Below are 15558 nucleotides of genomic sequence, written 5' to 3'. Positions count from 1 at the left end.
GTGTGTGTGTGTGTGTGTGTGTGTGTGTGTGTGTGTCTGTCTGTGTGTGTCAAATAAATCAATAAAATTGTATTTGTCACATGTTTCGTAAAAAACAGGTGTAGACTAACAGTGAAATGCTTACTTACCGGTAATTTTCCAACAATGCAGAGTTAAAGATACAGAAATGGAAAAGTAAAATAAAAAAATTATAACAATAACGAGTAAAAATAACATGGTTATATACAGGAAGTACCAGTACCGAGTCGATGTGCAGGGGCACAAGGTAATTGAGGTAGCTACAGTATGTACATATAGGTAGGTGTAAAGTGGCTAGGCAACATGATAGATAAGACAGTAGCAGCACTGTGTGTGAAAGTGTGTGAGTGTGTTTGGCGTCAGAATGCATGTGTGCGAGTGTTATGTGTGTCTGTGGACAAGTGTGTGTGTGCTTGAGTGACATCACTGTTGAAGAATGCAGTCTGGTAGTCCCCAAGTACTGAAATAAGTATTCCTTACCTCTGGGTCAGAGAACAGAAAGTAGTTTGGCGGAAGTCTTGAAACAGGGTGTGCACGTTAACTTAGACTAGAGTAGCAAAACAGTTGACCTATAACAGAGACCTTGAGAGAGTGGGCATGTCTCAACACATAGTTATCCAATTACCTAAATCATTCTCACTTACGATGGACCAAAAATATTGGGAATGGTATGTGTGTGTATGAAACAAAGCATGCATGAAAGGTGTGAGTTTAAAAGAGGGATACTGGGGGAGATAGACATGAATACAGTGTCATAAAGATATTATTAACATGTACAGAGGAGGATAAGGAAGGACAGAGTACATGAAACCAAGCTGTTTGTTTTCCCTCAAGGCAAGGCATGTTTTGACTCACCTATGCAAGTTGTCAGGAATGTTGCACAGAGAGAGCAAGAAGAGGAGCTAGAGGAGCTAAGAGGCACTGTATTCCATAACATCGTGATTGATAGAATAATAGAATGTGGAGAACCAACAAGTATGGTTGAAGTGGAGGTAGAGTGTAGTTAGATATAGATAAAGGTAGGGCCTGAGAGTGTGGGAGGGAGTGGGATGACAGAGGAGGTTAAAGTGTGAAAAGTAAAGGGGCGTGGAGGTTTCACACAGGAAAGAGTTATAATCCACTCCCAGCCTTCTCCTTTTTCAGACACCACTAACTTTCATGGTGACCACAACCAAAACTGAGACTGCAAAAGAAAGACAGACAGATTGCTCAAGAAAATGTTATAAACAAGAAATATCTGGAAAACATTTGGATATGTTAACTCAAGTCTTCACGAACCTAAAGCCACAACCAACTAGCAGCTGTGATCATTAACTAAATCCAGAAAGGAAAATAAATCAAAGAAAAGATCAGCTTTCTTCTTCACAACTCTGTCAGCTGTCATAAGTGAGGATTTCAGTTTGACTGGAGAGTAGACAGAGGCATACAGAGCTGTACTTTCCCAATCAGGATCAAGCCTGGACTAGTAAGCCAATTATTATCTGTGATATTTTTATGGTGTGTCATATACTATTGTTTCATTTCAGAAACTGTGTGCTTTGTTGATCCACAAAAATGCTGTTATGTTGTTCCGTCTGTAATTCCCTTTGAGAATGAGTGTATGAGACCAAATGGGAAAAGAGCTTGGCATCGCTCATTCATTGCTTTGCGTAATCAGGACTTTACAGACACTCCAAGTTATTTCCCTAAAATACTTCTCCTTTATGATCAGTTGATGAGGAGAGCTCAAGAAAAGCCCCCAATAATGGTTTGTTGCCAAAGACTGAAGGGAGAGACTATTACAATGTAACTATTCTTCATTCATTGATAGGATCTTTGCCGTAAGAATACATATCAAGTTACTGGAATTCACCAGGTCAAGTCTGAAACTGGGACAGGAAAAGGTTTCTCATGTTAACATTACAGCAGTACGATAATGTTGATGGTATCTGATGACATCTAACACACTTAAATGTGATATACACTGAGTATAAAAAACATGAAGAACACCTGCTCTTTCCATGACATAGACTGAACAGGTGAATCCAGGTAATCCTTTATTGATGTCACTTCAATCAGTATAGGTGAATGAAGGGGAGGACATGCTAAAAAAAAGCCTTGATACAATTGAGGCATGGATTGTGTATGTGTGCTATTCAGAGGGTGAATTGGCAAGACAAAAAATTGAAGTGCCTTTGAACGGGGTATGGTAGTAGGTTTGTGTCAAGAACTGCAACGCTGCTGGGGTTTTCACGCTCAACAGTTTCCCGTGTGTATCAAGAATGGTCCACCATCCAAAGGACATCCAGCCAACTTGTTGGGGTGCAACTCAATATAAGGAAGGTGTTCGTAATGTTTGGTATACTCAGTGGACATACAGTCATAACATTTCCCTCTTGCTGTTTTCTTTCTCCATTACTAATGTTAGCACTCTGGCATATATTCACTTGCACAGTGTAATCATTACAGTTCTTCAGGCTCCTGTTTGATAGATAGCAATGCATACCTCATCCCATGAGGCATAACAGTGTTTTGTCTGTGGAAAGTACCCTGGCAGAGAATGAGCATCTCAAACCATTTTTGTTGGCATGTCAGTGAAAGACTATTTCAAACAAACTCATTTAGTTTCAGTAAACTAATATCCTACATCCTTTGTGACAATGTCACAACTGCAAATAATACAATACTACCAGACTTGAATAATTGTATTCCCTTGTTCTGCATTTGATCTATCCTCTGAACTCTCTGCTGCATCTCTTTTCTCCTCAGAAATGTCTGCCCAATCAGCAACAATGGAGGCTATTCCACTGACTGCTGTCCCAGGGACAGGTGAAACGACAGATGCCCAAAATGACACCACCTGCCTTCAAGTGATCACCTGCTGTGGTTGTGACCATACTGTTCCCTCCTGTGCCAAGGACAGGGACTATAGGAGACTGGCCATTAGCAGCATCATCTGTGGACTCTCCTGCATTGGCATTTTAGCTTTGGTCAACTCAGTCAAGGTAATTTCAAGCTTATTTTTTAAAAACCTGTTTTTGGAAACATTCTGTAATGCAATAAAAGGTGTTGCCCCTTTAGGAACCATCTTGGTTCTAAAAATGTGCACATCTACACTTAGAGTCTATATCTAAAATATGAGTTGTATCAAAATATAATATACTCTTCTATCCCTATGGCAGGCTCGAGAGGCAAGGAAGACGACTCCAGAGAAGGCTAAACAATACTCCCAACGGGCAAGAACGTTTGGGATCATTTCTATTGTGGTGTGGGTGGCGATTCTGGTACTCAGCCCACTACTATTGGTACTGGTGTCATACATACTCACTCTGATAGACTGACAAATTCCCAGGAACCACCAAGGTGGATGTACTGTACCATAAGGATGGCTACAGGACAGCGGTCCAACTTCTTTAGTATTGATCTTGGACTGCCGTGACACTGTGAGGTGGGAACAGATGGAAAAGCACCTCCAGTGTATACAGCCTTCCTGAGTATCACTCTGATAAGGCTGTTTTGCTGATAAGGATTTACAAAGGCACCTTTAACTTTCTTTTGTGTCACTCTGGAATTTATCGCTGGAAGAATGGTTTATAGTTAACATTCAAGTGATACCACAGCTATAAATACATCATAAATATTAAGATATTTTGACATTTATCAGTAGCCCAATCAGACTTTTAGCACTTAGAGTAAGGATTGTAGTCAAACTGCCTCCTTCCTGAATAAGAGGTCGGTTCAGAGATGAGAGATGAGCAAGGGGACACAAAATAACCACTTGTTTTTGATATAGCATTTAATGGACACGGTTTATTTGCTGACATACATGAGTCCAAGACTGTATGAGTATAAAACAGCAGAGATTTTTAAAATACTGTATAAATTCAAAACAAACTGTGAGGCACTATACAGGGGCCTGACTCCAAAACACTCCCATGTCCACCATCTGTCTCAACCTTGACATTTTACTTTTACCATTTATGATATGCAACATGAACTTTATTTTTGAACAATGTTATATTTTTATTTAGCTGTGAAATTAATTATTTGTATATGTGAGGAACTAACTATGAATGTCTAATTATAAAGGACAGATTGTGAACTAGTTATAATTAAATCAGTGCAGTGTTTCTGATTTACATTAATAGTGAAAACTGCCTTTGGTTTTAAATACCAAAAATGTACAATGGTTCATGTTGGTTACATTACCATTTCTACATTTACTGTATTCATGTTATTGCATTACTTTCTATTTTATATTTATACATTGCATGTTTTAAAGGATTTTGTAATTAAATTAAAATAGATTTACATCAATTTGATCTGAATTAAGTTCTTTTTCAGGCTATTTGCCTCATTTACATTAAGTTAATATAGCTACAAATACATTTTACTTAATATAAAGTCCCTCTCTAGCTGTAACAAGAAATGCATACAAATACATTTATTCAATACAAACCACACAGTAAAGACAAATATTTTCAGAAATATAATTACAAAAAATGTGATGTAATAGAAAAGTAATTTGTATATACTAGCAATTTTCAAATAAATATTGCTATCAAAACAAATATTACAATCCACAATGATACAAAACATTAAACTAATTGCATTGATCAAAATATTCATGCTAATGTTTCCATAGAAATACTCATTGGAGTGTCATGACGTTTATGTTCAATTTTACACAAGTAACAATTCTACATAGAATTTTTTACAAAAATGTATAAAATGGACAATATACATTTTATTTGCTATAGTTATGATCCGGAGGTGAAGAAAACAATACCATGTAATGTGTATACAAGTCAAAAATTGGCAGGAATAGTCAGGCAACAATTAAAGGACGGTTCTAAAAAAAAAAAAAATGAAGTCTGTGATTGTCAGAACCAGAAACATTTTCTTACAGCTGTAATTTGGCCAAAAACAGAATTCTCAACATTCAATGTATCTTGAAAGTAGCTGCCATTTGATGCTAGTTGCCAATAACAGGTTTGCACCTACAGCTAAATTGGGAATTAACATCTGGAAATTGTTTGGCGAGTAAGAATCCTTACTTGAGAAGTATGTGCATACAAGATCTGCTGTGTAAAAATACATTGATGTCAATGGATAATATCCACAAAGATTTGAATTGCATGTGGGCTTCCAAAGTTAGGATTCAGTAGCAAGTGATTAATAAAGCAGAAAGTGTTTAATAATGATTAAAAGGCTGAGGCATTGGCATATTAAGAATGCAGATTATCAACAAAACTGAGTGCAGAAATAGTAGCAGTTTTAAATACACAAACACTTATGAACTCACTGACCTAAACCAATGATATAAAATGCATTACATCCATAGATAATCAAATATTACAATAACAGTATATTCCATATCGTTATCTACAAATAGTACACAATGAAAAGACAAAAATTCTTCAATTATCATTTTAAACGACTCAATGGAGGGTAAATAATACACCCCCACAAAAGAAAAACGTTGTAAACAATTACAGAAGATGAGGACGAGTTTGATGTTGGATGGAAGGCAACGGGGCTGGGCAATTTGTAATAAGAATATTTCTGAAAATGTAAATGTGCTTTTGTCTACCCCTTTGATTGACATTTGTCAACAGATATTCTGGTCAAAAGCTAACCAGGAATCCAGTTGGTCAAGCTTGGAGCAAAGAAGTGAATCAAGCTCGTGTAGACTGAGGGTGGGGTGATCTTTAGAAGAGGGGCAACCCCCGCGCCTGGGCCTTCCAAAAGGAGAGCCAACCCCAGCTTTCCTGGGTAAACCACCCCCTGCCCCAACACCAACAAGTGGCTTCCTTGGCTTTCTGGCCACACCAACCTCTGGGAACTCCACAAAACGCTTCAGGCGCTTATGACCAAGGAGGGAATGAGACCCATCGCGTCGACTGAGTGGCACCTCAAATATGGTCTCCAGCCGTCTGGGACGAAATAAAAACAAACACAGAGCAAGGAAGTTGTTAATGAAAGGAAAGTTACAGTCAATCATTACAATGATGATTACATGTACTGTAGGATTAACAATAAGATGCATGAGTGAACAGTAACCTTTCAGGGGGCTTGGTGAAGTTTTTATTAGTGTAGATTTCCTCCAAACTGAAGTCCTTCTTCTTCACCCTGTTGGAACACATAACAGATTAGTTGGGTTTTTTGTAATCCCTGTCATCACATTTTACAAATACAGGTAGCAAGTTTACTATACACACACAGGCACACCATCACACACTTCAAATACACATACCTGATAGGCTTGGGCAGGCCCATGGGTGTGAGGTTGTGGAGGGGTTTGGGTAAGGCTTTGCGAATTCGAATGGATGACACTTTCCTTCGTTCCTCATGTTTGCCGGTTTCCAACTGTGCAAACACCACCACAGTGTTACCATGGTGAAGGTGGGTTAAAGCCAGACTCACTTATCTTCTCATCTTCGGAACTAATCACATACTGTATGTCATATGTAAATTACATAGTTCACATTAAATATTACGTGGTGAGTGTACCTTAATTTCAGAATCTGACAATGATTTTTCCTCTCTCATCCCTATGGCTTCGAACTCATTCCTGAAACAGTTGCTGTCCTCCACATTCTCCCCATCCTCCTCACGATGCTGGCTTGTCTCATTCTCCAAGGGAATCTTTGACAATGCACTGGAAACATGGTGGAATTAATCATTTTTAACTACCGTAATCAAAAAGGAAAATATGTATTTTTGAACAAAGGACAAAGTGTTGTTTTACCTGCAAAGGGAAGAGACTGAAGCAGAGGATATGTCTGATTTCAGGTCACAGGGGTCGGAACTGGAGAACAGGTGACGTACAGAAGAGCAGGATGGTGAAATGGAAGAGGAAACACTGGAGGGGGAAGGGGAGGTATCATGATTGCAAGCACTACTAGTGGCAGCTAGACTTCCTTTTCGCAATTTCCTGGAGAGGAAGGCCAGGGGGCTTGACAGGAAGCAGGAGGCCCAGACAGAGATGGAAGTGGAGAGTGGCACACTGGGAAACAGGTGGTAGGACGGGTTGCCCAATGAATAGGACCTTCTTGAGGGGAACACCTCCTTACGCAGGCATAACGGAGCTATCTCCCGCTCAATTTCCACACTAGAGACAGTATGACGGCGTGGACGTCTGGACGGTGCGGGAGGAGAGGGGACAGGAGGAAAGAGGGAGGGGTGGAGCCGGGGTACGGAGAGGATCCTGCCGTGCAGAGAGGTGGTCCAATGGCTGTCATGGTGGAGGAGAGCAGGGATCTCTGGACAGGAGTAGCTGCGCAACAGACGCTTGTTAAGGGTGGTGTTATCTGATGAAAAGTCCATCTGCTCACCAATCGCTGTATTTCTCTCCTCTTCTTCCTGCCCCCTCTTCCTAATCACAGGCCTGTGCTTCCTACATTGAGTTGCTGCTTTCTTTGGCTTCTTTTTTTGCCCCCTCCCCCTGAGCCTCTTCTCAGAGGGTATAGGTAGTTCAGAACACTCATCCTCCTTCCCCTGCTCCTCCTCCATCACCTGGTCAACAGTCTCATTCTGGCCAAGGTTAGTTGGTTCAGAGGCAGTGGAAAACACTTCTACATCAGAGTCCCTTGCCACATAATTTCCTTGCATAGCCATAGAATGTTTCACTATATTTTTGTTCAGCTTGATTGAACATTTGGGATAAGTTCGCACAGGCCAAGGCACAGTTCTCTTTTTATCTTCAACTGTTATTTGATTAAGTTGCAGGGACTGAGTTGTCTCGTCATTGTCCTCTGTGGACGGACCTCCCCTGACTCTCTTACGTCCACCAAGGGGTTCCACAAACCTCTTATCCATCAGTAACGCATCACTGACAGACATTTTATTAGATCCATTCCGACTCTTCTTTGGGCTCTTGCTAGAGTCAGACCCACTAATTTCTGCTCCCCAACCTACGTCTTTGTGGACAGCCACCACTGCGCTAGTCTGTAATGTTTGTTGTGTAACGTCTGAAGATCTAGCAGATACATGGACATTCTCATCTTTGCTGGGCTTCAATGAGTGCAAGTGATCGGCACCAACATCAGTTAGCCCTGAAGACGTGCCAAGCTGTTGGGTTGAGCTTGAGTTATGAGACCTCCTGGATTTATTTTGTTTCGGTGGTTTTAGTGGACGACTCTCTTCTGAAGTGATCTCATTCAACTTCAGACACTTTTGTTGATTTTGAGATGACGCCACTCCAACCACTGGGGAAATCTTCCTCTTCTTACAGATGTATTTTTGCTGAGTTTTGGATGACGTTTGAGGCCACTTCCCCTTGATATCCAAGTGCTGCTCAGAGATGGGCAGTTCATGATTTTCTTTCATCAAAGCGGTTGTCATAGTAGTTACCATTTCCATATTACATGCTGAACTAGAGTCAGTGTCACCATAACTCAAGGCACTGGTCATACCCCTACTATTGCTGGCTGCTATGCTGTTGTCACACAAACTGTCATTACTGTGCTCTAGTACACTCCCATTACTTGAAGTGGCCATTACTGTGAGAGACGTATTTTTCTTAATACGCCCACTTCGACCTCTAGCTTTGTCCTTCATCACCTCCATCAGAGGTACATGTGTTTCAGAGGGGTTTTGAGTGGTTTCAATGTATACGGTAGAACTCTGGCTAACCCGAAGCAGCACCCTACTTTTAAGAGACTGAGATTTAGAAGTTGCACACGGTTTTGTTCCAACCCCCGGCTGGACAAGTTCTACATCACTTGCGTGCTCTACCGATGTTAATGTGCAACTTTCTAACTCAACATCTACTGTGTCTTCTTTTGTAACCTCTTCACGTCGCTCACTTTTCGTCAGTTTCACGCTTTTCTTTTTCTCTGCGTCTCTCTTGATCGCTGTAAAAGGAGTTGCTCTGCATCTCCTCTTAACTTCCTTTGCTGAGCCTGCCATATAGCCTTGCTTTCCTTCACATAAATCTATCTGCTTTTGACGACATTGACTGACTGAGGCACAGTTGTTCAGTGTTGTGTTTACAGGTTTTCTGGGGCTTTTCCGGATAGACATATGTGACTGGGAACCACACACCAACATGTTTCGGTCTTGAGGCAGACCAACAGTTTTTATGCTGTCATCATCTGCCTGACTCTCAGAAGGGGTATTATAGATAGAGGAGGATAATGGACTAGATGTTTCACTGTCAATACAGTCCCAGATTTTGTACTCTACATACGATTTTGTGGCAAGCCGTTTAGCCTTGGGCTCACAGATTCCTACTTCAGCTGGTAAACTAGAGATGCGGTCTGCTTCAGATGAGTTAATTGCAGCAGAGGGACTGCTCTGTGATGCAGCTTCATTTAGAAAAACACATTTTCGGCGCAATGGTCTCTGGTGAGCCCCTGTCAAATCCACCTGCTCTTCCATTTGAACAATGAGAGACAGCTTGGACCCACATGAGGAACTTGAGGGGTCAGGGGGTTGAAAGGACGTGGAAGAGCATGAGTTGAACTGGAACTCTGTTGATTCAGAACCACACTTGATACTGCTTCTGAGTAGAGGCCTACGCTGCATACAAGGTAATGAATCATTATTATTGGTCTCCTTTTCTGAGCTGTTTGACATACAGGTGTCCCTTTGCGCATCTCCAGGTGGCATCATATTTTGTTTCCCCTCAAGAGAAAACTCATCCTCTTCCGGAGTGCCGTGGGTTTTTAGATCCATGCTGAATTTTAAGTGTTTACGAGAGGCAGGGTCATTTCCTCCTCTTCCAGCTTCAAAGTGTTGCACTGTGCCAGAGGTTAGCTCGTACCCAGGTCCTTGTTGGTGAGAACTATGAGAGGCAGAGGAGACGTCTACATCTGGTTCAGGTGGGGAGCCATTGGGTTTGAAAAGTCGGACGGGACTCATGACAATCTGTGTGAAACTGGCCATCTTGGATTTAAATGACTGAAACAATGGGCCAATCACCCATCGCTTCACAGAGGTCTGGTTTCCAGGGGACTTTCCACAGCCAACCTCTTCATCCGCCTCCATGCCTGATTGGTTGAAATCATGTTCAGTCTTGCCAGTAGTATTTACATCTAAAGTTAATGTGGAAGAGGATGGAATCGCTTTGTTATTTGAGCCTTTTGTGTCTTTGTTCCTACAATGGAAAGAAACAAAAAAGAACACATGAACAGAGAAAAACAACACTATTGTACAAAATACAGGTATGTTTAACAAACTACAATTAGGTGTAATGGTATTATTCATCCAAACTAAGAATAGGCACTACCAGCTTGTTTTCATGAATACATCTTAACCAAATAATTCCCTGACTAGTACCCCTACCTTAAACTACAGTTGGGGATATGAAGAGGTTGAACGTAATCAGACAAGCCTTCCCCTAATCTGAAATGTTAACTCCATCCAGTTCACTTCATCTATTTTTCCTCCATCCTTTTTCATCACAAAAGAGATCAACCTGGCCAACTGAGCAACACCCTCCATGATCACTGATCTCACTAGGCAGGTTTCCATTGACCCAGGTTAATTTGACAAAAGCAATGCAAAAAAAAAAAAAACATTAACGTGTAATTAAAAACAGTAGCTATAGGAGAGTTTCTAATGATCGACAACATTTGTATCTGTTCGACAGGGGGTGGAACAAATTATGCAAATTCCTTTCTCCTGAATAAATTATTGCTAAATATTTTAAGGTACGCGGTACGTGATGTTATCACCCAACTATAAAGCTCCACTCAACATTTAATTCTAAATGCCTACTATTTTCTAAATGTATTATTCAACTATGAAAATAATGTTTCTTTGCAGGATAAGATTGGTCTTGACTTTCAAGAAAGCCTGAATTGCTTCGCTTTGCTTTTCTGGTCGGCTGGATGCAAGTTTCACCATCCAATTATTTCAGATCTACAGGAGTGCAGGTTTCACAGTGGCACATGAGAATTATATGAGAGGTTCCCTAACTTTTGGGGGGAGCGACCCCACCATGTAAATAAAGTGATAGAATCAACGGCCAATGTTCACTTTTTTTTCATTGGGACTATGACAGTCTATTACAAATCTGTCCGACAGTGCTTTTGATATTATTTCAATCTGACGGAAGTATGGTTTGAAGTGACTGAAATGCACCAGAAAGGTATTGGGAAGTTCAAAAGATCGGCAATCATTTTGTATGATCTTTTCTGTAGAAAATACTATCATTGGTGATGTTCTTTTCCTCCCAGTCTTATTTAGTGCATGGTCTTGTCCACTCTGTTCTAATGAGTCCTGAGCGGCTTGTGGGCATTGTAGAGGGAAACAAAGTTGCATCTTTCAGTGATGGGGTCATAATATTTTGTTGCTTAAACAGTTCAAAAGATTTCACCAAATTTGTAAAAAAATAAATAATACAGAAACCACTGTTCATTTAAACTGCATCTTGCATCTATCGGAGGTTACCGATGTAACCCTGGTTCTATGAACCAAGAGCAATTTTATTTATTTATCTCAGTTTCTCACGACCCCTTTTTTCAAAATCAGCGACCCCTAGTTTGGGAAACGCTTTATTAGAATGTGGCAAATAGTCAATTATTGCATTCTATACATGCTGGCTTTTGAAGGCCACACAAAACAGATGGGTCGGAGGGCATACAGAATGTACCCAATTTATTAATGCGCAATTTGCCTGAATGGTTAATAGAAAGACTTCAACAACTTCATTAAAAAATATATATTTTTAGGTGTGACGGAATTACGTCCAGCTGTTTTTATATCGACACAAGATAGTTAATTGGAAACGCACCGTAGCAGGCAAATGCTGCATCTATTTTCTATGCGAACTTGCTAAATGTTGACAAAAATCACCTGATAGGTTAATGGAAACAGCCACTGACTCAATCAATTTCTCCACCCATGGTAAAACACTTAGTTTCTTGACATTTGAACAAATCAAGTCATATGCACACAAAATACATTGAAATGCTATGTAAGTCATCATACTCACCTAGACATTTGACATTCTGATGCAACATTGAGATCCAAACCGCTCTGCAAAGTAAATATTTACATCATAAACATATCCATATAGTGTAATCACTTTGCCAATAATTGCCTCTGCCTTTATCACGCATAGTGACCATGAAAAATAAATAGGTTATTAAAGATTTTATGCAACAACAAAAAATGTTTGTTGTTTTTTGGTTGCAAAATGGCTTTTATAGAGACAGCGTCAATCTGCAATAAAACTGATTGTTAATGTAAACATCACTGAGGATGTCTGGCTAGTTAGGTCAGTCATGTTTGCAGACACCAATCATTGCTCCTTGCTGTGCGTCTCTAAGATGCAGCAGACCGTGAAAGAGGATTAATTTACATATTTCTACAGATTACACCACGGCATTGTGTAGGGCACTGTACTACCAAAACACAGTGCACTAGGGTTGGGCCATGTCTGGAATGACACATGGTCCTGTCCAAACGTGGTTGATATACGATCGTATCGTCTATTTTCTCTCTCAGGAAGGGGGGGGGTTGCAGAATGATTTACAAATTGGTAGGGCTATGTTTCTCATGTACATAAAAAAACTCAGATATCAGTTATATTAGCCTGCTGTGAACCATCCAGAAGTGTGGGGGTAAATGGGAGTCAGAGGGGTGGGGGCACTCAGGGAATCCCTGCCGACGTCACAGGATTCTCCGATCACATAACTTATTACCGGCGCAGGTGAAGGCACGGGAGCAATTATACACAGGGGAAAAAAAGAGAACAGTGGGAAATGCGGGAGGGGAGGAAGGAACGGACAAAGAAATGAGGACAAATATAGAACGAAGAAACCAGAAACGGATAGAAGAGGACATCGAAAGACAAAGAACGGATTAAAAGATGAAGAACGTGAGTGAGTGATTCCCGTAAATGCGAGCCAATGCCAAGCTAAGCCACAAAAGAGAATAATTATTTTGTTGATTATCGAAAAGCTCATTGGTGTGTAAGTAAAGTGCTCTGAACCGAGCTAGGATTTTGTTTCCTTTCTTGAACCGGCCGAGTGCCATTCTGTGAACATTAAATACATCACTTATTTTTGCAACTTAAAAACCTGACTCTTCCACTGTTTACGCCACCCCTCGCTACTGCATAGATCGGAACCCCTCTGGACTGATCACACTACCTTTTAAAAAATTAATATTATAGCCGTACCAATCGTAGGCATTTGTTATTTCATTTTGATCACCTGGGTAAGCGCATTTGCGACATTCTTCCATTAGGCTACATTCCAGCAGTAGACCACAAGCGAAGGGAAAAGGTGAGAGGAGTGCGTAGATGCGATAAGGAATTATACATTGAGCAAATTGATGATGCTTTTGTATGTGGCTGCTATGAAAGTGAACCGTGTGTGCGGGTGATCCTGGGTGTATTCATTCCGCCGACTCTGTTGAGAAACTTTTGTTAAACGGAAGCAAATGGAGCGAAACAGGTATAAACCTACCTGAATTTGTCCAATTGAAACTCTCGTTTGCAACTGTTTGGACTAATGATTACACCAAGATCAGCTAGATGCAGGCAGGTGTGCAAGGAGGTATTTAATGTGTCACTGTCTGTCACCTTGATAACTCCAATTAGTTGCGCAGCCTGTGCACCTACATTATAAACTTTAATTCGTAGGCTACGTTGTAGCAACCTCATGATGGATATAGGGAAAATCATGTGGCAGTATCATGTAGTAGCCTAAAGCTATCAATGTTACATTGAGCTGGCTAAATGGAATATGAATGACAGTGATCCAATATGCTGTAATAGAAATAAGGCCATGCTCATGAAAATGTAATAAATTGTCCACCCTAATCTTAACCAGCACCGACCACCACTGATGTACATACAGATTATCTAGAGTGGATACAGTAGAAAGCGGCCCATGTACAAATAGACATTTATTGCATACCTTTTTTAGCGGTTGTTTGCAGGGGGGATCAACTCTCATTAGCTTTACTGACAGGGACTGAGACACTTGCATCTAAGGATCAGAAAGGAGTGAACTGATTAACAAACAAGACCCTTTTAAGTAGCTTATAATATCTAAGAAACTATTAAGACTTAAACATGAAACTACCACACTGCTCTCCCTCTTGGCAGGGGATGTATTTTGTCTGGACTCCGCCACTGCGTCTTTGGGCTCCTGCTTCTTCGGTGTCTTCTGAATGCGCCCACTCCTCCTCCTGTCACCAGGATTTTTGCCATCTTCACAGCTGTGGGAGATGAACAGTTATGGTTTGGACTCTTCACCAGTAGCTCTCAGTAATTGCGATGGTGGTTAAAAACATGGGTTTCAAATAAGCAAAAATATAAATACAATAGGGGAAGAGGAAAGCAAAAGGTGCCAGGGGAACTATACCTGGGGGTGATGGAGGAAAGAGGGAGAAGGTGGGGTGGAGGTTCGCTGTGAGGGGGATTACAGAAAGGGGTTGGGGGAACCTTGGCATCTCCCTCCATTGGACAGACTATTTAGGGGAGCAAGTCAGGGAACTAGATCAACATCCTCACTCTCCCCCTATCTGTCTTTCTCTGTAAAGACAACAGAAATAAACACGCTGGACATCAACATAAGTGAAACATTTGAGGCACTGGCTAGCTTGCTTATGGTATATGTTCAACAATTGCACAGTAAACATTTGTGCAAAATGTACACAAATGGTAAGTGTTAGCTAGCTTGTGCTTTTATTTTCATCCAGCTAACACATATACAGATCACCTTCTAGTTTAATTAACCTTTCCAGAATGAACAATAAAACGTGATTTGATTGGTTTTACCTCGTCAGCTAACAAATACGTGAATAAGCCTCTAATTACTACCCGTATTTGATCAAATGCATAATTTTGACCTCCTATTGACAATATATAATTTTCATGCACTCTCTTTTGAACAAAGCACATTATTTGTGTTGTCATGGGGATGGTACACCGGTGGAGGCCACTTCTACAAGAGCTCGTTATTCGTTAACTAGATCTGTGTTGTGCATATCGTGAACTTCAATGCAATAGCCGGCGAAGGTCTATGTAGTAGTCAGCTAGCTAAGTTAGCTTGGTAAAGTCGGAAGAATTCAATTGTTTCAAGGAGAACGTAAAATGAGGGTAGGGTGAGTATTAGTAGCTAGCTAGCTAACGTTAGCAAATATGCTAACGTTCGCAGCCAACCAATGCACTGCTGCGATAACGTTATAGTCATAAACATAAAAAATATGCATATTTTATGAAGCCAATTTGAAGTAGTAAACTTACCGCAACGCCCCAATTATTTCATAAGAAAAATATGAAGTTTTGTTATAATATAATTGTGTACAGACATCTTTAACGTAAACACGACGCAGGACGGCGCCCAAGTTGAACCATTTCACAAATGTCCGTTCATCATCAAAAGTTCCACTGGCACACGGACCAAGAAACCAATCAGAGGGAAGCTTTCACATTGTAGAAATCCCTCCAGAAAATCTAACCAATGAAGGAAAGCTATAAACGTCTCTCAACCAACTGCATTCTAGTGAAGGGATCTTGTTTGGTAAGGATGGCCAACAGAAGTCAGAAAGCAGTCGTTGTCCTCGAGTGATGTACATTTGAACCAATCAGAAAGC

At 40.6% G+C, this 15558-nt stretch overlaps 1 protein-coding gene and 1 long non-coding RNA gene across 2 annotated transcripts; one reads left to right on the top strand and one right to left on the bottom strand.

Moving 5' to 3' along the window:
* Positions 1-1173: 1173 nt before the first annotated feature.
* On the top strand, positions 1174-3786 carry LOC129833426 (uncharacterized). Its single transcript, XR_008756065.1, has 3 exons — positions 1174-1483; positions 2767-3002; positions 3180-3786. It is a non-coding gene; the product is annotated as an uncharacterized LOC129833426 (long non-coding RNA).
* On the bottom strand, positions 3776-15352 carry LOC129833423 (uncharacterized). Its single transcript, XM_055898017.1, has 10 exons — positions 15209-15352; positions 14325-14494; positions 14043-14178; positions 13875-13946; positions 11942-11985; positions 6749-10099; positions 6511-6658; positions 6254-6366; positions 6061-6129; positions 3776-5933 (listed from the first exon to the last, which is right to left on the bottom strand). Exons 2-10 carry the CDS (start codon positions 14420-14422, stop codon positions 5609-5611), a joined length of 4356 nt encoding a protein of 1451 aa, XP_055753992.1. The 5' UTR covers positions 14423-14494; positions 15209-15352; the 3' UTR covers positions 3776-5608.
* Between the last annotated feature and the right edge of the window lie 206 nt (positions 15353-15558).

This window comes from Salvelinus fontinalis, chromosome 34 (assembly GCF_029448725.1).
Source record: "Salvelinus fontinalis isolate EN_2023a chromosome 34, ASM2944872v1, whole genome shotgun sequence".
Lineage (NCBI taxonomy): Eukaryota > Metazoa > Chordata > Actinopteri > Salmoniformes > Salmonidae > Salvelinus > Salvelinus fontinalis.
This window is presented reverse-complemented; position numbering and strand designations above follow the sequence as displayed.

Coding starts and splice junctions, on each gene's coding strand:
- LOC129833423 (XM_055898017.1), bottom strand. CDS start 14,422: ATGGAGGGAGATGCCAAGGTTCCCCCAACCCCTTTCTGTAATCCCCCT. Junction 6,659..6,748: donor TCAGTCTCTTCCCTTTGCAG/GTAAAACAACAC, acceptor CCATGTTTCCAG/TGCATTGTCAAAGATTCCCT. Junction 6,130..6,253: donor GGCCTGCCCAAGCCTATCAG/GTATGTGTATTT, acceptor GTGTTCCAACAG/GGTGAAGAAGAAGGACTTCA.